This window comes from Cibotium barometz, chromosome 58 (genome assembly GCF_041138505.1).
Source record: "Cibotium barometz isolate CiBa-2024 chromosome 58, ASM4113850v1, whole genome shotgun sequence".
Lineage (NCBI taxonomy): Eukaryota > Viridiplantae > Streptophyta > Polypodiopsida > Cyatheales > Cibotiaceae > Cibotium > Cibotium barometz.
In genome coordinates, this window is record NC_141103.1 from 17,801,544 (window position 1) to 17,826,525 (window position 24,982).

At 39.6% G+C, this 24,982-nt stretch overlaps 1 protein-coding gene across 3 annotated transcripts; it reads left to right on the forward strand.

The window, feature by feature from the left end:
- Positions 1-338: 338 nt before the first annotated feature.
- On the forward strand, positions 339-23,571 carry LOC147605979 (homeobox protein knotted-1-like 1). 3 transcript variants are annotated; one of them, XM_086792790.1, is made up of 8 exons: positions 339-1,007; positions 1,149-1,226; positions 1,373-1,420; positions 1,983-2,549; positions 2,668-2,787; positions 2,883-3,018; positions 22,321-22,586; positions 23,169-23,571. In XM_086792790.1, exons 4-8 carry the CDS (start codon positions 2,001-2,003, stop codon positions 23,343-23,345), a joined length of 1,248 nt encoding a protein of 415 aa, XP_086648916.1. In that variant the 5' UTR covers positions 339-1,007; positions 1,149-1,226; positions 1,373-1,420; positions 1,983-2,000; the 3' UTR covers positions 23,346-23,571. The 3 variants fall into 3 exon arrangements, with proteins under 3 accessions (XP_086648916.1, XP_086648917.1, XP_086648915.1); XM_086792789.1 differs by having other exon boundaries at positions 340-1,007; positions 1,310-1,420; XM_086792791.1 differs by lacking the exon at positions 1,373-1,420.
- The last annotated feature ends 1,411 nt before the right edge of the window (positions 23,572-24,982 follow it).

Genomic DNA, 24,982 nt, shown 5'->3' on the forward strand with positions numbered 1-24,982 from the left:
TAATGAATTTTATTTTTAAGTCATTGTAAGCCCTATTGAAATAAACTTTATAGTTTTAAAATTTCCATAAATTGATCATAATCTAGCCTAGCCTTTGAATTTAAATAGTCAATAAAAACCGGTTAGAAAAAATGATAATTTGTGGCACCCGCCCCCAAAAGCAGAACAACACTGCAATCCCACTTCACCCCTCCAAAGCTCCCCTGAATGAACCCATAATCAAGGCTCAGCAATCCAGGCGGTAAGTTTCTCCTTTTCCTCGCCACAGTGAAACCTAGTATTTTACCGTTTTGCGTATTTTCCTGTAGCGCTGTCGCCACCGACCGACCGTGCTGGAGCTTCCAACCAAACCCAGAAACGAAGAAGGAGAACGGCACACTCAGTAGTAGAAGCTGCCGGACAACGCCCCCAAAAACCTGCACTCGGCTGAGCGCTTGCTTCCTTAATTACTTCCCCACCCGCCCCTCCATGAGCACCTGCCGCCACTCGTTCTTAGTAATTCTACCTGCCGCCACTCGTTCATAGATTTTTTTTTCACTTGCAGCGTATTTCTGTTCATCCTCCTCCCCCCTGCCCTTATTCGTACCTTACGCATACACCTTTGCTAACCTTGCCTTTTCGTCCGACGCGAGATCTATGGCTTCCAATACCCCGGGAGCTTCCAATTTCCGACAGAAACGCCTCTACGGCGAACCCTGAGAAGAAGATGAACGCCCTCGTGCAGAACAACGCTTTTATAACCTGCACTATCCTGGTGGCTGCCTGCTTTTTTTCCATCCCCACCTCGGCCCGCCCGCGAGAAGCTGTCGCCAGTCGCGCCTAGGAAATCGCGGCGCACTTGCAGCGTTTTTCTGCCGGCTCTCCGCCTTCCCTTGGCATACCTTACACTTTACCGGCTTCCAACCATCGAACTTCCGCTTCGTTCATCGCTTGGTCAACATGCTTTGCCTCCGTAAGTCTCAGTACCCTGTGAACCCTCCAAGGATGCCGTGTGAAGCTTGGTTAAGGTAAGCCATCATAACTCTTTCGAATTCGTTCATTCGTTCTGATTGTTGTTGTTGCATAGCTTGGCAACTCACCGAATCATGTGTTTTATCTCAATTTGTTAAACCTTCATAAGCCTTTTGATCTAATTGTGATTTTTCCAGCTTCACTGTTTATATTTTTGGTACCTTCGAGCCTGATTTTTGAGCCCTAACAAGGCCTGCGAGCTCCTAAATCTGCTGGTAAGCATGATCGACTACAACACTGCTTAATTTTCATTGTAACCCCTATAGAATAAAGTTTGGATGGTAAACATGTCATGCAGAAGCAGCACGTACATCACCCTAGGGCACTGAGCAACGTTGGTGGTTGGGTTTCTGTCTCTCAGATGTTGCTCCCCCAAAAAAACCCGGTCGAAAAAGTGATCTATGACAAGGTGCCACCACACCCTATATATTGCTCTTCGACTTCTTATGCTCTTACATATGGGATAATCCACCACAACTTCTAGTCATGCGATCACTCCAGGGTAGCTACGAGAATTGCCGCTTCCAACACCTTCCAATTCGACTACCTTGATCAAACAAAGGTTAGGACCACCCAGGACCACATAGGCCAAGCTTTAATACCACGTCAAAGTCACGCAGCAGCAACACGCACACCACCCTAAGGCATTGAGCAACGTCGATGGCTAGGCTCCCATCTCCTAAACGTTGCTCCTCCCAAAAACCCGGCCGTAGGACCACTACACCCTATATATGGCTCTTGAACTTCCCATGCTCTTATATATTGGATAATCCACCACAACTTCTAGTCATGTGATAACCCAACAGTAGCTACTAGAATTTCCACCTCCAGCAAAACAATCTTCTCTTTTTGAATCCCCTATCTTGCTTGCGCTTAATCGTGTCTAAAAACCTTAATCTTGGTTGCGCTTCTGACTAAATTATTACTGTACAATCTTTCCTAACCACGAACAAGCTATTTTTGTGCGCCAGGTTACTTGAGTTGTCGGGATGGATTACAACAGCCATTTGGGATCTGATATGAAGCCGACTGCAACAATTCGCGAAGCGATGAATTACGAGGGAACGGCCGGCTCCATGATGACACTTGTTCAAGAAAACGAGCAGCATCTGTTGGCGACTACACAGGCTCATGCTCTTGACAGACCAGTCCACACCTATTACATGAACCACGCAATTACATCACAACCTTCTTCACAGAATGTCCCCTTGCAACCTAGTAATGCTACCCATCTGCAAGCTCTACACATCCACACCCATGATCAAAATCATCATTTATCCAGAGGTCACTTCGATAGCCATATTGATGAGGCGGTATTACCTGCAAGCAACCAGGAAAGAACATGGAGAATGGCCGAGGCAACTTCCAATTGGCAAAAATGCGACCAGCTAGAATCTTCATCCATGCTTGCCAGGCCAGGTGCATTTACTTCACATGATGCATCTGTATCTGCATCGGACCTGGAAAGCCAAAAATCAAAGATTATCACGCACCCTTACTTCTCTCAACTCGTACTATCTTATGCAAACTGCCACAAGGTAATTCTTTATTTTCTTTTCCACTACAGCAGTATTGCATGTTGTAGAGGCTACACGAACAACGGGGTGTACACACCTAACAATATCTAGACCTCATTCTAACAATGAGCCTAATTAGATTGGAGCTTCCCCGGAGGCGCTCATTGTCCTTGATGAGGTCTGCAAAGAGTATCAGAGCTTTCCATCGGGAACAGCAACAACTGCTATTGGGGAAGACCCGGAACTTGATGAGTTCATGGTATGCCTAAACTCTATGCCTCTCATGATTTCTAGCTGCCTTGAAACAGGCAATGTATATTTTTAACTTTGACAACATCACTGTTTGCATTGCAGTACGTGTATTGTGATAGGCTACAAAAATATCATGACGAGTTGACAGAATCCTTCAAAGAAGCTAAAACCTTTCTAAAGCGGATGCAAAAAGAACTCAATGCACTTAGCAAAGACAACAAGACAACTTTTGAAACAGGTGCGGGTATGTGGGTGTTCGTATTTAGATATAGAGAGAGAGAGAGAGAGAGAGCATGTGCACATGACTATCTCCTCTCCGGCATAGAAAGTGACTAGGCCGGAGGTAGGTCACCAGACACAGGCCTTCCTTGCACATGAAGGGATAGCTCTGATCGGTCACCCAAAAAGGTAAGTTCTTAATTAAACAGTTACTAGGGTTATGTTTCACTATTAGAAGAGATCTTTACTTTCATACAAGTTTCTGTACTCAAACACAAACCGTATAAGCCTATGGAGACTCCAACCCCAAAGTAGCATGTTTGTTACTTAGCGACTAAGAGGCACCCACCGCCCACTCCCAATCAGTGTTTGTTCGAAGAAAGTGAACAAAAAAATGAGACTAGAAATAACGGACTTGCTTAGCCTGCGATCATGTTGCATTCTCAAACGGAAGTAGTGGAACAAGGTAGCATGTATCCATGCCCATGATTCATTGACACCCCATGCTAGCCCTTTTATCTCTTCCACATTTGCATGAGGATCTCGTTGATCTTGCAGTTCAGCTTCGCCACGCATTTGTACAAAATTATGTAATAAACAACATGTAGCAACGACTTTTGGTACAAAAGTCATGGCCACATTTAAGTCCCTTAAAATATATCAACGATGTTCTAGGATCCTCAAAGCATTCTCTAACTTAACTCTATCCTTTGACAAATGTTTATCAAACATTATTTTCTCACGTAAATGTTCTCCAAACTTCGATTGATAAGGGTTGACCAAGAAAGTAGTGGACTTATATGTAGAATCTACCACAATATACGGCCCTACAGATTCTCCATGTGATTGCAACGTAGGGATATTAAGTACATGTATTCTTTAAACGTTTATACAGCCTACACACTTTGAAATATGTTGAGTCATGCATCCTCTTGAGCATTGCACCATATGGTACTTCTGGATATCTTCCTAGAGTCCATAATACCTTGTAGTCTACACATACTGGGTAGGGAAATAGCTTTTTGGTGCCTTCCATTGAAGCTTGGTGTGCAAGCCATCTACAAAACCACATATGCTAGGCAATGATGTCAATACTTTGAACTCTAATATGATACCGTAAAGATGGTTACCATGTGGTGCACTAATACCATGTCTCTTGAATATTTTTCGTGCACACAAGATACCCAAAAATCTACGCATATATTCATGAATTGGTGACTCACCTACACCAAAAAATTGGGATATGCAAATGGATGAATGCCAATTTTCTGATCTCCACACTATTATTGCTAATGCAAGCTCGATTGATATGGGATCACGAGTCGTCTTCTCATTATTAGAGCAAGGTAAATGAGGCATTTATCAATGCACACAAAACATGAAAGGACTCGTAGGACATTCTATATGCATAGAAGGACTTGTGCTTATTCTCTAATCCTGCCTCGGATAACCAAATATTGGAGTGGATGGTTCATCAAAAGGTTACGTTTTCATCCAACCCTCCTTCTCCAAGTACACTATGATTATGGAAAACATTGCAAGGCAGCTAATAACAAGCATGTACCTCAACGACAGAGACTCATACAAATGAGGGGAAGGTACTTCACTATCAAAAGTCTCATTCAATCCAAAGCATTTTGGAATACTACTCCACAATGTATTTAAAATATTATAGAATTTCCATTAGTGTCCTTGTTGAGTGCATCTAAGAGTTTCTTCCAATCCTTGGCTTGTAAATTTACGTTCTTGATATGTGACCATACATCCTTGTATCATTTTAGAAGTGTGAATGTCTATTTATCATCCTACACTACAAGATTCACCTTTGTCCTCTTTGCATTACTAACATCGGTTTGGGTGGGTGGAACTCCAATGCTATCTAAGGGGATTTTTTAAGTTTTGCCACACACGTGGAAGAAATATTTGAATTTTCCATTGGTGGGATATGTAGCGATAATGAGACATCCACTTTCGGATCTACAAATATCATTTTCTTAATTAGGGTTTCCCAAGGAGTAGTTGTCATGTCAGTAAAAGAAATTGAACCATGTTGCCCTTGTGGCCTAGAGGCATCTTCAGAAAGAGACTTATACTCCTCACAATCATCGTGCCATGTGCTGTGTACGTTTGAAGCACGACGGACAACCTAGGAATGTGCTACTCTCTTGTTACTAGACATGATATTGGATCTATTTTGTACATTTGAAGAATGCACGACCTAGGAAAGTGCTGCTCTCTTATTACTTGGATATATCTTGTACATTTGAAACACGCATGGCCTAGGAAGGTGCTTCTCTCTTGTTACTTGATATGGAAATGTATCAAACTACATAGATAATAATATTCTGTGAGCTTTTCTTATTGTTACTAATAATGGCCTTCTCACATCATACATAGAATTTGTATTGATAATGGCATTTCAAGTGTTTAGTAGGCCCAAACATGTGGAGAATTTGTACTTGTTGGGAGTATTTGTTTCACTACACATATAATAACAACACTAACATGGAATCGAGAGAGATGACTTTATGGTATCAAAGTTTCAATGCTGTTATCAACATTAAGTTCTTCCCATAATGAGACATCCACTTCATATGAGTTTTGATTTGTTCTTTCTTTCTTATATTGTTTCTTCAAGATGTCTATTCTATTCCTGGTTTGATTTGGATTGTAGGTGCCATTAGTGTCCTTGTTGATTGCATTTGAGAGTTTCTTCCAAACCTTGGGTTGTAAATTTACCTTGGGTTTTGATTTGTTCTTTCTTTCTTATATTGTTTCTTCAAGGTGTCTATTCTATTCCTGGTTTGATTTGGATTGTAGGTGCCATTAGTGTCCTTGTTGATTGCATCTGAGAGTTTCTTCCAAACCTTGGGTTGTAAATTTACCTTGTTAATATGTCACCATACATCCTCATATCTTTTTAGAAGTGTAAATGTCTACTTATAGTCCTACACTACATCATTCACCTTTATCCTCTTTGCATTACTAACATTGGTTTGGGTGGGTGGGACTTCAATGCTATCTAAGGGGATATTCAGAGTTCTCACACACATGGAAGCAATATTTGAAAGTTCCATTGGTGGGATACACAATGATATTGAGATACTTGAATGTTCCATTGGCGGGATATACAATGATAATGAGATATTTGAATGTTCCAATGGTGGGATATGTAAAAATAATGAGATAGATGAATGTTCCATTGGTGGGAAATGCAATGATAATGAGACATCCACTTTAGGAGCTACAAAGTTCATGTCCTTAGTTACGGCCTCCCAAGGAGTAGTCATTGGGATTGGGTCAATAAAAGAAATTCAACCATTTGGCCTAGAGGCCTCTTAAGAAATAGGAACATACTCCTCGCAATAATCATGCCATGTACTTTGTATATGCCCACGAAGGTGCTTCTCTCCTGTTGCTTGACATGATATTGGATTTGTCTTGTACATTTGAACCATGCATGGCCAAGGAAGGTGCTTCTCTCTTATTACTTGACACGGTTTTGGCTATATCTTGTACATTTGAAGCATGCACGATCAAGGATGGTTCTTCTCTCATATTACTTGACATGGTTATGTATCCAACTACATAGATAAGATTTTTTCTTACTACTACTAATAATGGCCTTCTCACATCATACATGACATTTCAAGTGTTTACTAGGTTCAAACATGTGGAGGATTTGTAACATTGCACATGATAGAATACCTAGACTAACATGGAATTGAGAGATGTCATTATGGTATCAAAATTTCTGATCTAAGAGGCAAAACATAGGCAAAGAAAAAATCAAGAGAAAAGGCTTGAACAAAGAATGGTAACAAGGTTTCAATGTTGTTTTCAACCACAAGTTTTTTTAATTAAATATGGTAGTTTAGATTTTGGTAGTCACTATTATACGTATAAAAGACTAGATGTGAGCCACAATGTGGGTGAACTTAATCCAGCTAACATTGGTACTTAATCCAACTAACACTGGTCAACAATACTAAAAACGAAGGGGAGCACTTTACACTTCCATGCATTCACGAGCTTGTGCACATGACTATCTTCAGCCAACTCCATCTCGCCCAAAAAAGTGACGTGGTTGGATGTTGTCACATGGAGGCCTTTCTCACACATGAAGGGAAAGCTATGACTGATCATCCAAAATGTTTGGTTATAAATTATTAAATTAAACAATTACTAGGGTTACCTTTCACCACCAAGTTCTTCAAAGAGACCTTGACTTCTGTACAAGGACTAGCACTGAAACATAAGCAGTTCGAGTCTATGTGGAATATCAAACCCTAAAGTAGTATGTTCGATACTTTGTGACCAAGAGGCTTCCCACTCCCAAGTTAGTATTTGTTTGAAGCAAGTAGAAAAAATGGAACTAAAAATAAGAAACTTGCCTATTAGCTTAGGATCATGCTAATTCTCAAACAGAAGTCATGGAATAAGGCATCTCATGTCCTCATGCCCATGATTCATTGACATGTCATATTATCCCATTTGTCATCTTCCCCAATTGAATGAGGATCTCATTGATCTTGCAGTTCAACTTCACCATGTATCTATACAGAATTATGCGATTCAGCACATGATGTAACTACTTTTGGTTTAAAAGGGTTGACCACACTTAAGTCTCTTAAAATATGCCGACAAAGTTTTAGGATTCCGAAAGCATTCTTTACTTTAACTCTTCCCTTTGAATTTTTTTATTAAAGATTATTTTTCCTCACCAGTGTTCTCTAGCCTCTAGCCTATAAAGAAAGTACTTAGTGGACTTATCTTTAGAATCTGCCATAGAAATACTCTTGTACATGGATTCTCCATGCAATTGCAAACTAGGGACATGGCATTCGTCAAGCCAAAAGACATGACCACAAATTCATAGTGATTCTATTCCATACCGAAGTGACCACAAATTCATTGTCTTCGGGATATACCCTTCAACAATCCTCACCTAGTGGTACCCACTCTTCAAGTCCACTTTTGAGAACACCTTAGTCCCATTTAGCCTCTCAATAATATAATTAATTCAATGCACGATAATCAACACACAATCGAGAAGAAAAAAACTTCAGTCTGACAAACATGATAGGTGCTGTAAATGGTGAAATAATGGGATGTATGAAGCCAAATTGTTATAGTTCTTGGAGTTGGTAGACCAACTCCAATTCCATTGCCGTGGACATGCAGTATGGAAACTTCCTCGGGGAATCCGATCCTGGGAGGAGGTCTATCTTGTGGTCCTCCGGTATAGATGGGGGGAGCTGGGAATACAGATTGTCTTGAAGAAAAATCTTCTAGAACTTATCATGGAGAGTTTGGTGCTTCTTTGAAGCACTCGCTACCATTTGGGTAGTCTGGATGTATATCATTGCACATTGTGTACCTTTCATGATTTGTCGTTTAGCTTGTAAATGGCTTATAAGAGGAGAGTTTGGGATTATTGGCTCACACATGATGGTCACTTAGGCTTTGTACATATTCTAGATAATTTGAAAAGTGTGTGTGTCCCAATCAATATCTGGTTGAAAATTATGAAACTATTAATTTCCTATAATTATGGTTGCTCCTACGAGAGGGAAAATCGTAAAATCTCATACAAACTCTATGCTATGAATCACCAATTTAGTACCTCGAGATTTAAACTTGATGCTCGTTGTCATGCATGTGCTAAAACTCTCAACTTTCTTATCCACTGAAGTCAAGACAAAATGGGATCGCCGAGCGGCCAGTTCCATGACCACATCCTCTATGCTACTGTTGTCAAACAAGACAACATCTCGTTGGAAACCTATGTAACCAAAGACCTTGAGAAATTTGTTGTGCTCATACTCATGGTCTCGGGCATCATTGTGGGGTCAACTTTACCATTATTTATACTTGCTAAAGTTCATTTTCTCGTGAAAATGAAAATGACTCAAGGAAGCTACTGGTGTTATTCTTGCCTCCAAACCTGCAAGGTATCTTTCATGTTCCACATGTCGCTTTGCATCTTTGTGTAGCAGCATAGGATGCTACTGCACAGTCTTCCATCATTCAAATCTCCAGTGCATGCATTTGCAACTTGAGCATAGAACTCGGTTGTAGTTGCAACCGTTCAAAAGAGAGGATCTGTTATCAGGATCTGGGAAACGAAAGGAGTGGGAGGAGGAGATGGAGAAATAGGGGCTCGAAACTGGGTGCGCTCTTCTAGGCCAAGATCTGTGCCTTCTGCTCTTCCAATTTGGTGCTATGTTGCGCGAGTGCGCGTATCATCTGCTAGAACATATCCTTCACACTCATGTTTTTCTCCCTCGAAGGACTACCTCGTGCACTTTGTTCCAAGGTTCGTCATTCTCTCTCTTTGTGGTAGCTCGCCACAGATACAAAATGCACTACCTTTACGAAGGACAATTTGACCATCCACTACGTGTGTGGGAGACTACCAGAGGCTAAAAACCAACCGTCCTCTTGTGGGTAGGATTCATGCCAAAAGGGGTGGTCCGTCAGAGCCTAGCGATAATTTTTTTTAAAATTTTTTTGTCGAGTTTTTGAGCTGAATCTTCACACATGAAGAAGGCTCTGATACCAATGTAGCACGCAGAAGCTTCGTGGAAGAATCGGTTAATTCAATGCTGAGAATTCAACAATCATTCATGATGATTATAAAGCACAATAATAAAGAATATGTGTACAAAATAAAGAGAGAGAGAGAGAGAGAGAGAGAGAGAGAGAGGGAGGGACGGAGGGAGAAGAGGACACAATGTTGGGTCCCAAATATCCTGTCTAGGGCCTCCACCACGAATGGTGTATTTGCTTAATAGAATTTAAAAATGGTGTATTTGCTTAATGGTGTATTTGCTTAATAGAATGATGCAAATCTAAAAATAAAGACGGAATTTAAAGTTGCACTTTTCACATTGGTTGAAGCACTTTCTCTTGGCTGTCTTGGCCCTTGAACCGCACCACCACTTGTGAATTATGAGATGCTTCTACTATTGAGTTTTTATACCCCTTCAAATGGTTGCTACCCCATACAAGGGTCAGCCTACTGAATATCCTCATGACTAGATAAAATTGCTTTTAATGTTACTTTTTGCCATTGTTTCAGACTCTATAAGTGGCTTTACATCCATGCACAAATGATGGGCTGTTGGGGAGCCCCTACGTAGGCTGTGTGGGTTTCTGGCCAACTGGTTGGGGAGGGCTTGGCGGCTGCCTAGCCCACATTAGGGCTTGGGGGCACAACTTGGGGATCTCTTGGTCCCTTGGGGTGGCACTAAGCCTACTCCATGGGCATGCAAGAGCCTTAGGCTTTGTTTGGGGTAGCCTTATGGTTCGGACCCCCTTTTCTACATGATGCAAATCCTACATGCTTCTACAAATGTCCGGCATCTGGTTGCAAATCAAATATACAGATCATCTGAGATTATTCCAAAGCAAGACTTGCAGTACAGACTGGCATTGCTTCATGTGCACGACAATGCACATCAGATCTCTTTTGCATAGGGTGGAATCTAGGTTGACTCATCTCAGACTGGGCTCGCATGGGACGAGTTTCCACTCTAGGTCTTGCACCTTCTTGTTTAAATCTATACGTGGCATCCAAGTGTGGGATGAACATAACATTTAGATTTCTTTGCTTCATCAAAGGAGACATGTTCCTCTTCAATTACGTAAACTAGCAATACGAGCATGACCTGCATTAACATGAGATGCAAGATTAGAACCTGTTAGAAGTCATCTCATGTCTATACATATACACCAGGGGTGTGCCCGCCCAAATTAGGTGTTTTCTCATTTTTCCCCACTCTTCGTATTTTTCCTTCATTTTTTTTTCATTTTTTCTCGTTTTGGATGGTTGCCCTGTGGTGGTAGGAGGACCTTGTTGTTGGACGACTACATCAGTGTACATACTGCAGAGCTGGCCGACTGATTTGCATGAGTCGTGGACTTCACATATGCTCGCCGACACCCCTGCTACTAGCCGACTGTACACTTCAGCAAGTGGAGTTTTTTGTGCTGTCGGTTGCCTTTCTATAGGTCGACTTTATCATTGGGGCCATATAAAATGGCCCCATAGTCCCTTGCCATTGTTGTATTGTATTCAGGATTTTCCTTGTGTATATAGAGTAGAGTTACACGCCTCCCTCTCTCTCTCTCTCTCTCTCTCTCTCTCCATTGCTGTTTATTTTCTGCACTTGCTCTTGTGTTCTCAAATTTTGTCTTCATCTCCGTTGCATATTCTGACATGGTATTAGAGCCCTATGCTCTTGATAGTTCTTGGGATTTGTGTGAGCATGAGGGTGATTGTTGTGTTGCTGATTGGTGGACTATTTTAGACTATTCAAGAAGAGAAGCAAGAGGAAGACATGATGATTTGCTGGAAAGCCACTTGCAAGTGTAAGTTCTTCTTTGTTCCCACCCACCCACCCTTTTCAGTTACATCCCCGCAATGGCAGATCTGATTGAGATGGTTAAGAGACATGTAAAGATCCCAACACTCCCCACATTCCCACTGGAGTGTCAGTTGGACAAGAATAACTACGGCATATGGAAGGTTATGATGTAATTTGTTCTGGAGTCTTACGACCTTGCTGATATTTCATCGTTGTTGGGGTTCCACGGCCGGAGGTAGAGGAAGGGGAGTTACCGTCGATTCGCAAGGACCGGGAGGAACAAGCATAGTTGTGGGATCGTGTCAATGCCACGGTCTGCTCATTTATCTTCCTCAACTGCACACCACAGGTAATCAATGATCTAAAGCATATGACACTGGCCAAAGGTATATGGTAGCATTTGGCTTCTCTTTATGACAGGGTATTGTCCATGACGAGGATTTCCTTGGAAGTACAGATGCGGGTTATGAACCTTGCAAAGTCATCGATGATGCGAGAGCACATGAACAAGCTGCAGGCTCTTCAACAGGAAGTTCTTCTAGCTGGCAAGGAGATATCATCAGAGGACATGGCCATAACATTGCTCTCACATTTTCCCTCTCAGTACTCACATTCTACTTGTCTTTGATTACCAGTGGTAGGCTCAGCACCATCACGTGGGAGGCGCTTGTGCCCATGGCCTTGACCGGGAGGAAAGATTCTCGAATCCTCCACACAGGAAAGAGGTTCAGAGGCCTTAACTGGCCAACGGTTGAAAGACTGTAACAACAAGGACAAAGGGAAGGCTTCTTCATAGAAGTCTTCTGAGAACCACGAGAAACTGAAGGCAGAGAGGACCTGTAATGATTATGGCGAGAAAGGGCACTATTGGAGGTAGTGTCCCAAGGGAAACACCGAGAAGGGAGGAATGCTTCCCCCCTCTACCATTGGGAACTATCTCCAACCTGCCCTCACTATAAACTGGGATAGTGGATGTATCCCCAGTAAGAATGTGACAAAAATACCTGCAGAGATCCTATAAATCTGAACAGGAAGGAGCCATGTGCCTAGAAGCACCATTGTCTAGAATCCACTTTTGAGTATCCGTACGGGGAGTCCTCCAACCTCCTCCCTGCCCGAAGAAAATGAAACATCGATGTCCATCACCTCCAGGTGCACAAATGCTGGAGTCTTCACGATTGATGCTAAGGATTCTTCACTTGCCTACAGGTGGAGTTTGATGAGCATTTTGTTGCTCTCCGGTACAAGGCAACATGCCAGGTAGTTTGGGAAGGCGGAGTGGAGAATGGAGTTTACAAACTTTTAGCACTCTCTCTCCCAGGTCCTCTGTTTTGTGATGAGTGGTAGTCTGGTAATGGCAACTTAAGTGTGGATACGTTGTAGGCTTTTGGGGACCAGATGGAGGATAGCTTGCCAGTTGATGGCAGCAGTTGGTAGGAACTTTCCAGTACATATGTTGGAGGTTCCTGTGTTCATCAGTCATAGAAAACTTTATAGATAACTTATGCTTTGATGTCTCATAGTATTCGGGACAAAGACACTCTTGTAGATGAGGAAGTTCTTTCCACGGGAACCTCTTAGAAAGCCAGGCAGGTGACAGTTGATTACTTGCAGTAGAAGGAGATGGATGTTGCACATTCTCTAGGCTTTGTGGTTTCGGATTCAGAGGGGGTTGGTTACAGGTTTTTGAAGGGCTTGAGTGGTCTTCAACAGGTTTTCCAGGACTTGGCATCCCACTGTAACAGTTGTTGATCCTTGTGAGTAGTATGGCACCTCTCTAACTCGTAAGCAGAATGGTTCATTGATTTGGTTGATGTATACCAGATTGGACGGGTGCTCTTGATGAGGCTATTGAGCTCATGTTTGCAAAGGACTCTTTGTGAGGCAGGATTGTGTATCTTGTGGTTTCTACAGCATGCAAAGGATCTTGGAATCTTTTACACAGGAGGGGGATTGATGGATAGAGTCTGACTCCACGGTTGGAGTGACTCAGATTGGGGAGGAGATCCAGACACGAGGATATCTACTTCAAGTGACAGTTTTACTCTCATCTTAGGAGCAATTTTATGGAGCAGTAAGAGGCAGCTATCTCCTACCTTGTCGACAGAGACAGAGTACCGGGCTACTTATGGTGCTGCTTGCGAGAGGTGGTGAAGTTGCAGAGGTTACTTGGCATGATTGGGTTTCCACTGGTGGAATCCTTGGTCATCTAGAGGCGCTTTGTTCGTGAAAAGATCATTGCTCATGACATCTTGCTACAGTTCTGTTCGACAGAGGACAGTGCGGTGGACCTCTTCACGAAGTCGCTATCTCAGAGGTTGCTTTGGCAGCACTCCAGCTCCTACCTTAAAATGTAACTTTTACTTTTGTAACTAGAGTACGATTCATTTAGGTTAATTGCTTTCAATGCTTTTCTAGAAATGAAATCATGCGAGCTACCATCATCGTGCAATATAGAAATTGTTTTTTCTTTTATTTTTCCTTGAATTCTTAATAAAGCATGAATTGAAAGCGTAGCTTCATCTAAATAGTCGGGATCAGAGTTGCCCTCTTGCTTGAAAGAATCATTGTCGTCTTCTTCAATAACATTGAGTCAAGCCATAGCTATGGAATTCTTCTTTTTTGTCAGGACAGTCTTGTGTGAGGTGTCCTTCCTTGTGACATTTCTAGCATCTGAAGATTCGATTCTTAGGTTGACCATTCGAGGGTTTGTTGTTGTTGTGTTTTCGAGCATCTCGTTTAATCACATCTTTACCTTTTTGCATCTTGGATTTATCAAAATTACTAGAAGGGAAAGAAGATTTAGTAGAATTGATAAAAGATTTACCTTCCATCTTGAAATCTTTAGATATAGATGTTTTCGAGCATCTCGTTTAATCACATCTTTACCTTTTTGCATCTTGGATTTATCAAAAGTACTAGAAGGGAAAGAAGATTTAGTAGAATTGATAAAAGATTAACCTTCCATCTTGAAGTCTTTAGATATAGATGTTTTATGTTTTGAATATAAAGCGAGGTCCATAGCAGAACTAAGGTCATGTGGATAGAACATATTAAAATCAGCTCTAATGGTAGACTTAAGTCTAGCAATAAATTTTCTACGTTGTTCTTTCTCCTAGACTTTTTCAATTACTTGAACTTGTAAAAGAATACTCTAAAATTTATTAATATAAGCTTGGACATTCTCTTTTTCAATCTGGCATAGAGTTTCCCATCGTTGACGTTCTTTAGCCTTGTATTGAGATGGTAGAAAATGCTTCTTTAAGAGTTTTTGAAACTCTTTCCATATTAAAGTCTATTTCACCCTATTTGATCACATTCTACCATAACTCAACACTTTTGATGAAGTGATTTACAAGCACATTTAATTTCATCTTTTTTTGAGAACTTTTTGCTAGAGAAATAGTCATTCAGTTGGCTAATCCATGTAATAAGATCTCGTGCATCCTTTTTGCCATGATAATTCTGGAAAGTGAGCGTCTTTTGACTGATTCGTAAGTTTTTTCGGGTTTTTTGAGCACACAAGGAAGCTTTAACAGTGCGTCGAACATGATCACTTTCCTCCTCATCTGAGTCGGAAGAGTTAGAAGAATCGCTTTTGCATTTGAATTGCGTCACGTTATGCTCTAATTTGCATTGGAGTTCTCGCTTACTAGCAATTTATTCTTGTAGTGCTAAGATTTGTTCTTGCATAGTGGGAGATGTGGATAAAGTGGCCATTTCAATTAAATAGATAAAGAAAATGCAAAGAAATAAATGAAGATGGAAAACCTAGCCCTAAAATTGTTGAATTCATCGTTCGATGGTTGGCCTTGATTCCGTGCTTCAAGAATTTGCCGAAAGTCGATAATTCTTTGATGTCGAAAATTTTATAGCAAGAGGCTTCCAATTTCTCGAAAGAGTAAAGAAAACTTTTTTTGAGATCTTTATGTAGATTTTTTGCACCTCTGAGAGGTGAATTTCTCTGAATTTTTTTTCTTTGAATAAACTCTTTTTCTTCTTTGAGATCCTTGAATGGTTTTCTAAAGATAAGCTTTTATAAAATAACATTTTAAAGCTTATTTAAAGCTTCACTTTAAAGCTTAAAGCTAAAGCTTAGCTTTGTAAAGCTTACAAAGCTAAAACAAAACTGTACTTCTTTTCTTTGGAAAACCCGTCGGCTGCACATTGTAAAGGAGGATAAAAACTACGTTGTCGCCGTCGTGGGGAAGAAGAGAGAGAGAGAGAGAGAGAGAGACAAATGTTCGCTGTGGAGAGAAGGGAAAAGCTTAATTCATTAAGCTTTTATTTAGCCTGCAAAAAGTGATTAAAGCTTCTTCAAGAGAAATTGATTTGAAGATAAATAAGGATCCTCCATTATGGATTTTTCTCTGTAGCAGTGGTCTAGCAATTGAATCATGGGATCCAAACCACCTTCAATAGTTGCTTTAATCTATACGGTTGGATCAATGTGAGGTATGAACTTGGGAAAAGCACTTTTGAACAAGAAGATGGTTTCATGGTTTTCTGCAGAGTGGTTTGCTACTTCCTTTATCCCTTGGTCTATGTCCCTTGGATAATAGAGTGCAACTCTTCAAGAACCTTTGAATCAAGCCTTCAATTCTTGTCTCCATCTTCCTAGATTTAGCTTTGATACCACTGTCTACGGATCTAATTCTTCTAGGAAAATAGAGTTTAAAGAAACTTTGCAAGAGATGATTAAATCAAATTAATTCATCAAATTCTACATCGTCCATATATTTAATAATTGAGTAAAACATAAATAACACGAGAAAATACTTAGCTCACAAAGCATGACTCCAAGATTGGGTGCAATCATTCGCCCTCGTGTGTGGACTCTCCCCACTCAACATGAGTATTTACAGATTATTTTATTACAATTTAGGCCATAGCCTCCAAAAATACAAAAAGATACTTTTTTTTTGCACGACACTCTCTTATACTCAAAACAGAGAGTCCATAAATAGAGGCTAGGGTTTAAATCATATCATGGTTTTCAAAATATTAAAATTTAAGTCTATGCTTGATAAACTAAGGCTTTTTCAAATAAATCAACTTGTGCACAAACTAGCACATGTATATACAAATCTTGTTTACAAAAATGATGTGCCAAGTAATAAATTTATGTAATTTCTACTCAATCTTCGGAATCCTCTTTACTTATAAAATAACCAATAATAAGTTGGTGAAATAAATATTCCATAAGTATACAAACCATAACCACACATGTTTGCCAGGCGTAAGTAAGCTAGGAACCACTCTTCCACATAAACCAATATGAAACAAACATTGGAGGTCCCAAACATATGTCAATATCCACCAAACGTATTAATATTTATAATGGCATCACCCATGATATTAACATAATTTGGCTTGACGCAAAGATAATCCAAGCGTCTCTAATTATAATATTTTTAAGAGGGCTTAAAATATATTTCCATAACAACAATTCAATGCTTTGTATTTTAAAGATCATGCTTTCACTATTGTGTTTTCATATACTTCGGCCATGTAGACTTAACCATAATCTGATTCGAGCTCAATTTTACTGAAAACCCTAGTCCCTTTGAGTTTATCAAATAAGTAATGTGCTCTAGAGACCGGGTTTTTTTTGGGTGATCTTGTTAGGAGCATGCTAGTAAATTAAAATTCAGAGAGTTTTGTTATTGTTTGACGAGAAAGTCTCGAACTTCAAATGGTGAACTACTAGGTCTAATCAAACCTCTTTCCTTTTGATTCACGATATTAACTCTATATTGATCTTTACAAAACTAATAGTTTCGAAGAATTATCACAATTTTCTTGTCCTTTGGTCAGGATTTAAGAAGCAATGTTAAGGTACTTTGTCCATGAAGCAATTAGAGAATTTTGAGAGAAATGGATGTTAAGATGGAATAGTCGGTGTGAACATTAGAATTAGCTATCAATAGATTGATTAACACCAAAAGAGGATTATCTTTCTTTCTCAAATTTTTCTTTTCTTGGGTATGACTTACTAAAGCACACAATTCTTCTTTATATTGTTACCTTACATAGTTTTTTTTATCATCTTTCACTAACCAAAAGGTGTGTGGGTCATGGTCGATCTTTAGGTTATGTTAATGCCTCAATGGCATACCCAAAATGATATCTACTCTCTCAAGTGTGGCTATAGAAACTCTTTTTTTTTAATGATGTATTTTTTAAAGGTGTGTTTTATGTCCTGTGCACAATATTTGTGAGGTCCCCACACCCACAACCTCAACACATAGAAATTACAAAACTATGATGTAAAGTTTTCACATTCAGTGGGAATTTATCACTCTCATTGTCATCATGATATAACTTGAATTCACAAGAAATGAATTTAAAAAAAGAGATTCACTGACAATAACTTAAGAACACACCATGTCACCTTCTTTAAATTCTATCCATGCCTCTTCTTATCATAGTTACTCATTTGTCTATCCTAAGCAGCACTCATACACTCCCTAACGAGTTTAATATCCTTTTCCATTATCATTAACATCTCACGAGACACCTCTACTCTATTAGTAGGATTGTTAAAATTTATGGATGTCTCGCAATCTTGACCATATATAGCTTTGAAAGTAGACATTTTAATTAAACTATGCCAAGAACTACTATAGGAAAATTGAACTAAGGGTAAGAATTAATTTTAGTTGGGTTTTCCTTGATTTACATACATTATTCACGTCTTCTAGTACATTATTTACCCTCTCAATCTACTAGTGGAAAATAGCTACATATATTTTTGTTAATTATGTTCATATTGGCTCCTGGAATAGATATCTTTTGAATAATTTGAGTACATGGACCTCTATATTTTAAGATGGGACTTGCAAAGTGCATGAAAAATGGTAGAGTGTAAGCATAAAAATCTATATTAGCAATAAACTTTAGGGTATGTCTTCTCCACCTAAGAGGATAGCTCATTTCGAGACTCTTATTTAACGAGATGAGGAGGAGGGGATGAGGGCTAGGAGAACCTACCCTGATACCAATTATTGGAGTGGAGACAAAGGTATCACAACTCATATGCAAATGCATGCAAGAAAGCATAGATATAGAGAAGCACAATACTTAAAGAAGATTGATAAGAAAGAGTGAAGTATAAGTAAGTAACATGATAAGGTCACTTAGTCACACTCATGAGAGTGTGTATATATATGCTTGGGAAAAAAAGTCTCCTAAGAAGAGAAATAGTGGCCCGATCCATTACTAGGCTATGTCCACATATCACTATCATATAAATGGCTATACTCCTCATCTTCATTGATCATATCTACTCGTGCCATGGATTTTATATGTCATTTAAGATATACATGTGATTTAGTTTTCGCTTTCTAGAAAAAGTAGCATTAGATCAAACGTTCCTTTTGATTTTTGTTAGAAATTTTTGTAGCATCTTTATTTCTCACAATATCTTTTTCTTTAGTCATCCTAGTCTTGGAAAAATAGTGCGGTCTAGAAGACTTTAAAAAGTATGTGTAACATACTAGTGCTTCTCTACAAACACCATTTTTTCTATTAAAGTTAAAAGCTGAAGAGATTTTCTCACTAATAGAGTGAGGACATAACGTTGAGTGGCATGCTGAAATAGATCAGGCACAAAAGATTAATCTATCTTTTTCTTTCCTTTGCATAAGACATTTATATCTACATCTATCCTCAACCTGCTTGACCATGGACTAACATTGGATCCATTTCTAGAGGACTCTTGACGTCCACAAAGCATCTATGATTGCTATTCTATATGTGGGATAGTATCATTACTTCTTACATCTATTTGCATCTTCTGTTTCTTTCCATGAGGCATACCAACTACTCATGTCATCAAGCACAACATCTTTGCTTACTTACATCTTATAAGTGGTGGGATTATAACATTTGTATCCTTTTTCTCTAAAGCATAACCAATGAAGATGTATTTCTTTGCCTTTGGATTCAACTTTTTTCTCACTTCATTGGGAACATGCATATATACAATACATCTAAACATTTGCAAGTGAAACACATCTTGTTTTATCCTTGTAAACCTATGTTTAGGTGTCATACCATGAACATCTATAATGGGAGTCGTATTTACAATGTAAGCAACATTTGTTACTATTTTTACCCAAAAATAATTTAGCATATTCTTTTAGACATTAAGGCATGTGTCACTTCTACAATGTCTCTATAACATCATTCTGTTTGCAGAGTGTACTTACATGGTGAACTGTCTCTTGATTCCGTACTTTTTAAAGAAATCATTAAACTTGTTGAAAAAATACTCTCCTCCATCATTTGATCTCAGGCATTTTATCTTCATATCCTTTTCTTTCTCGACCAAGGCTTTAAATCTATAAAAGTAAGCAAACATAAGTTATATAGGATGGAATGACACCTAAAGATATATATGATACCTTGGTAATGCTACATAGCACAAGTACCAATTATCACTTTCCTTGTGTCATCTTATCAATGAATGTAATATGAAGTCTACAACTTGCAATTGTTACAGTCTTGTTCAATCTCCTTATATCCGAATGGCTTTGCACTGACATGCTTTTTATAAAAGAAAGTACGTTTGCATTGTTTTTCAAGTTGACATACTTCACATACTTTATGCATAGCATAACCTTAAACTTTAACGAACTTGCAATAATATTTTGAGCCTACAAGGACTTCAGCCTCTATATATTTACATGAACAATGCACATGTGTCATATGTCAATATATATAATAAAACGTATCCTATATGCGAATATAGCTTCTTTCACCTTAAGCATATTAACATTCAAAGTAAACATCTTGCTATTTCTATTATCCTTTGCAACCCAACAGCACTGATTTTTGATGTCTTACATAAAACATTCTTAGGATTGAACCTAAATTGCGGACCCTCTATCCACCAACAAAAACCAAGCTCTTTGTAATGTTTAGAACATGAAGTACTTCATTTTGTCATTCTAAATAGATAATGGAACTTTACCAACATGCACAGTGGGTTATGGAGTATCAGCACATGTTTCTATATAACTTGGTTTTTTCATTTTTTACATATCTCTAAACCATTCACCATGACTAGTCATGTGGTTTCTCTAAGATTAGAAGAAAACAGACCTTTTAATGCAAAGATAGTTTTCATGCACGTATTTTCTCCCTAATGGATAGGGTCTACTTGGAGTTCAAGCATGCAATAGACTATAGAACATACCTATATTTCGCAAGATGTATCCCAATTGAACATGGTGTCAAAAGATAGTTTTCTGTAGTGTTTCAAGGCAAAGCCTCTTTAGTCAACAATACTTTTTGGGAATAGCTTGATTGAATCCTTTGCAAAGAGGGGAACTCTTTGCTCTCTGGTGCCTAGTTACAATGGTAGTCTGGTGCATATCATTTCTTGGTACTAGTGTTCAAACTCGAGCATGTACTCCAAAATGAGTGCCTAATGTGGGTCAATTTTCCAAACTTACCATACTATCTATGGCCGGAGTTGTCCACGATGGCTAGTTTGTTAGGAAAAGTTCTTTTTGTACCGAGTGAGGTCTTTGCACATGCCACATACTCTAGGATGAAATGAATGATATTCTTGATGAGCTCACTCTCTCTACACCACAAGGAATTGGGATTAACATGGTTATCAAAGTTTGGCAAACGTACCATTTTGCCAAAGATTATCCACAAGGATGCTCTTCTGGTACCAAGGTAAAGACTTCAGATTCCCCCACATGGGATGCACAACGGAGCAGATCTGATATCCCCTCAGGTTAGGTTGGCTCCTCTACTAAACCACTTTTCGCTTGCTGTCAAAGCAGAGACCTCTCGTAAGCACAATCCGGACCCACCATGGAATACCACCTTGGGGGTAGATGGTAAGTCCCCTAGCACCCGCACTCTCCTGCATCTAAAAGACCCTAACATCCCCACCTCGCTTCAAGGTAACGGCTTCCTGCAATAAAGAGGAAAGAGCCAAAGGCCAAGCACTCACTGTGGGCAATAAGTATGGAGTCCCCGGATTTGGAAATGTTGAAGGTAATCCCTAGCACTGGTTAATATGTCCATGCATGCGCAAGTCAACATCCTCTCTTGGAACATCCTATGCTATGTCTATACACCTGATGAATCTACTAAAAGGGTGGCCCTATGGGACTACCTTCGTTGCCTCCTAGAAAGGGACGAAGCCATTCTCATTGGGGATTCTAACATGGTGGAGGATCATGCAGTCCGCGCTCCCATGCCCATAGAGATATGTACCTGAGGAGGAGGCTACAATGGCTCTCCCAGAATTGCTCCCTTGTGGAAAAGTGAATGAGGCCTCCACTGCATGCAAGTACGTACACATGGACAGGACAAACATGCAAGCGCGCAACAAACCAAGGCTAAGATTCTCAGAGGCGATGCAAACAGAAGGAACGAAACCACAGTCACTACACTAATCAATGACCTGGATGGATTTCGTCAAGAGCAAGCTCACATTAAGCCTCAAGGTACCAGGCACCAGAGTCCACTCCCAGATCAAATGATTGGCCAAGGGAAATGCCCCCACAAGCTTCTTCTTTCATTATGTCAAAGAGAAGCATAAGCGAGAACGGATTGGAAAGCTCCAACTCCCTGGCTCCTTCGTGATCAGTCTGTTTCTTTTTAGTGGATTTTTAGCTAGCGCTGCAGATAAAAGGGATCCCTTGAAACCAGATTAAACCATATGGACCACTACTGATATGCAATCTACTGTATGCAAACACTTTCTTAAGGCGAGGTATACGTGATATACTTCGGTCACTCGCATCTTCGTTTCTTTAATCAGAAATGCTTACCGAAGAAAGATTGAGTTTATTTTTTTGTTTAATGAACCGGCGCAGTTTGTGTCGTTACGATCATGTAGAAAACTGCCATAGTTTATGAAGCTGCGATAATTTGGAAGTGCTAAGTTCCTGTTGTATCGATCGATTATGGTATTAAAGCCAGGGAGAAGCTGGTGGAGAGAATCGGACCTTCAGAAGAAGAGCTGGATGGAAGCTGTTGTGAGGTAGACCATGATGATCTAAGAGACGCGCTAGCCGACGACAGCCAGATTAAAGAGAAACTATTACGTAAGTATGGTGGCTACGTGATCTCAAGTTTAAAGAGAGAGTTTCTGAAGAGGAAGAAGAGAGGAAAGCTACCAAAGCAGGCCCGCCAAAAGCTGCTCGACTGGTGGAGTGAGCACTACAAGTGGCCTTACCCATCTGTAAGTATTGAAGTAGTATATGTATGTGAATTTCGTCAGAGGTTTGGATGGGTCTCACTGTTGCTGTTCTGGCTCGGCTTTCTTTCATATAAATACCATGTGTTCGTTCCTCTGGGGGTGTGTGTTTGGGGTGGGTGTGTGTGTGTGTGGGGTGGGTGTATGTTGTTCATGTTACGGATGTTAAACACGTTTGTTGGTGTGGGTGTGGGAGGTGTGTGTGGATTTTGTTTATTTTGCGGATGTTAAACACGCTTGCATGGCGCTGCAAACCGCAAGTTTGTGGTGGAGTTGTGCCACACCATAGCCAAGTTTGTAAGGCGGTTGAAGTTCAGCGCACTGATGCGCCCCGTGTCGTGCAGTTGAGTTTGTAAGGTGGGCGAACTCCAATGCACTGATGCAGGTTTGATCCCTGCTCGTTGCAGCGGGTGGATGTGATATATGGGTCACGGAAGAAAAATAGTTACATTAATATATGAATTGCTTAGCCTATTGAGTCTGGTTACAAGACTACTTCTTTCATTACACTGTCTCATCTTCCAGTTTCGCTTGTGTTCTGAATAATGAATCTTTACTATTTCTCAGGAGAACGAGAAAACATCTTTAGCCAGAGTGACCGGCCTAAACCAAAAGCAGATCAACAACTGGTTTATCAACCAGAGAAAGAGGCATTGGAAGCCCCCAGAAAATAGGCAGTATGTGATGGTGAACGCCAATGAATCATTGGAGAGTTACTTTGAAGCAAGCGATTATCAAGTTTGATTTTTCAAATGACACTTACTATAGCCTATAAACTTTACATGATACTCAATGGGAGGAGGCAACTGTAGTGCATCTCTGATTATGGCTTTATTGATGAGAACCTTCTCTCTAGATCCATCTAGCTTTGTGATGGTCCCCCTTTTTTTATTCTTGTTGTAGGTTTTGATATATTCTGGACATAATGATGGGTTCATTGTTCGGGGAAGTACCTCTACCATCTTTCTTGTTGGAAATACAATAACACAAAGAGATAGGGATAGAGTGACTCACGGAGAGAGGAGGAGGAAGAGAGTTACACCATATATGCTCCTAAAAGACTAATTTATATTAATTATGAGTTTGTATATATAGGTGAGATCTAGGTCAAGTTAGGGTTTAGTATATATAGCTCCAACATCCCCACCCAAGCAAAGGTCTCTAGTTCTACGAGTGAAAAAACCCTTGGGGAGTACAAGGGAAAAACTTGAGCCCCTATACATACATATCATATACAAAAGATCAATGTGCGTAATGTGAAAGAGTATCTAGAAGGAGATAAAAATACGTTTTGTACAAGTTTAATTATTCACGGTGTGAGTGTGAAAAGTATTAATCTCGAAAGCATGAAGCTGCAAAATAACTCCAAGTTGTCCACGTGATGATGTGAATCGAGCTTCACTCATTCCTTTGGTGAATATATCTATAATCATCTGATCAGTGGGACAATGCTCAATCATTATTGATCTTTTCTTTCTTTCATGTCAAACATAATGATAATGAATAGCAATATGCTTGGATTTGCTATGTTGAACATAATCCTTTGTAAGACTAATGGCACATTGATTATCACATCTAAGTGGAGTACTTGAAAATAATGGATGTCCAAGATCAACAAGTAATTGACGAGAAGCCATATACCAATTCACGAGCTACTAAAGATGCAGCTACATACTCACATTTGGTTGTAGAGACTGCAACACAATGCTGTTTCTTGCTAGCCCAAGAAATTAAGCAACCATTAACAAAGAAATAATTTTCACTTGTAGATTGCATAGACGAGTGAGAACTTGTCCAGTGAACATCGAAAAAACCAAGAAGACATAAAGAATCCGAGGGAGAGGATTCTTGTTGGTAGTGATAAATGAGTCCAAAGTCTTTAGTGCCTTCCAAATATTTAAGAACACATTTGGCTGCAGTCCAATGCCTAATAGACGGAGAAGCACAATGTTGCCCCAAGAAATTAGTCTTAAAAAGAATATTTGGTCTAGTGTTTAAGCCAACAAATTGTAAACAACTAATGAGATTAGCATAAGGTTGATGTGGGGCTAATGCTTTGTCATGCTTCGTAGTTGTATGCTTGGTGGAGCTTACAAGACATGGAGTATTTGCAGAATGAGCATTGACCAAACCAAACGTTTCAATAATATCGTCAATCAATTTTGATTGACAAAGAAACAAGATACCTTTTTGGCGATAGTGTTGAACTTTAATACCAAGACAAGAGTGAATCTCACCAAGATTCACCATCTCAAAAGTTGATGACAAAATATTCTTTATGAGTTGCATAAAGTCAAGATTATTGGAAACAAATATGGTATCATCCATGTATAGAGCAAGAATAACAAATAGAATACCTTTGTGCTTGACATATATATTAG

What these genes read in the sequence shown, in the direction of transcription:
- LOC147605979 (XM_086792790.1), top strand. Translation starts at nt 2,001, where the DNA reads ATGGATTACAACAGCCATTTGGGATCTGATATGAAGCCGACTGCAACA. An exon ending in CGGAACTTGATGAGTTCATG is followed by an intron (nt 2,788 to 2,882) that starts GTATGCCTAAAC and finishes TTTGCATTGCAG; the next exon opens with TACGTGTATTGTGATAGGCT. An exon ending in CAAGACAACTTTTGAAACAG is followed by an intron (nt 3,019 to 22,320) that starts GTGCGGGTATGT and finishes ATGGTATTAAAG; the next exon opens with CCAGGGAGAAGCTGGTGGAG.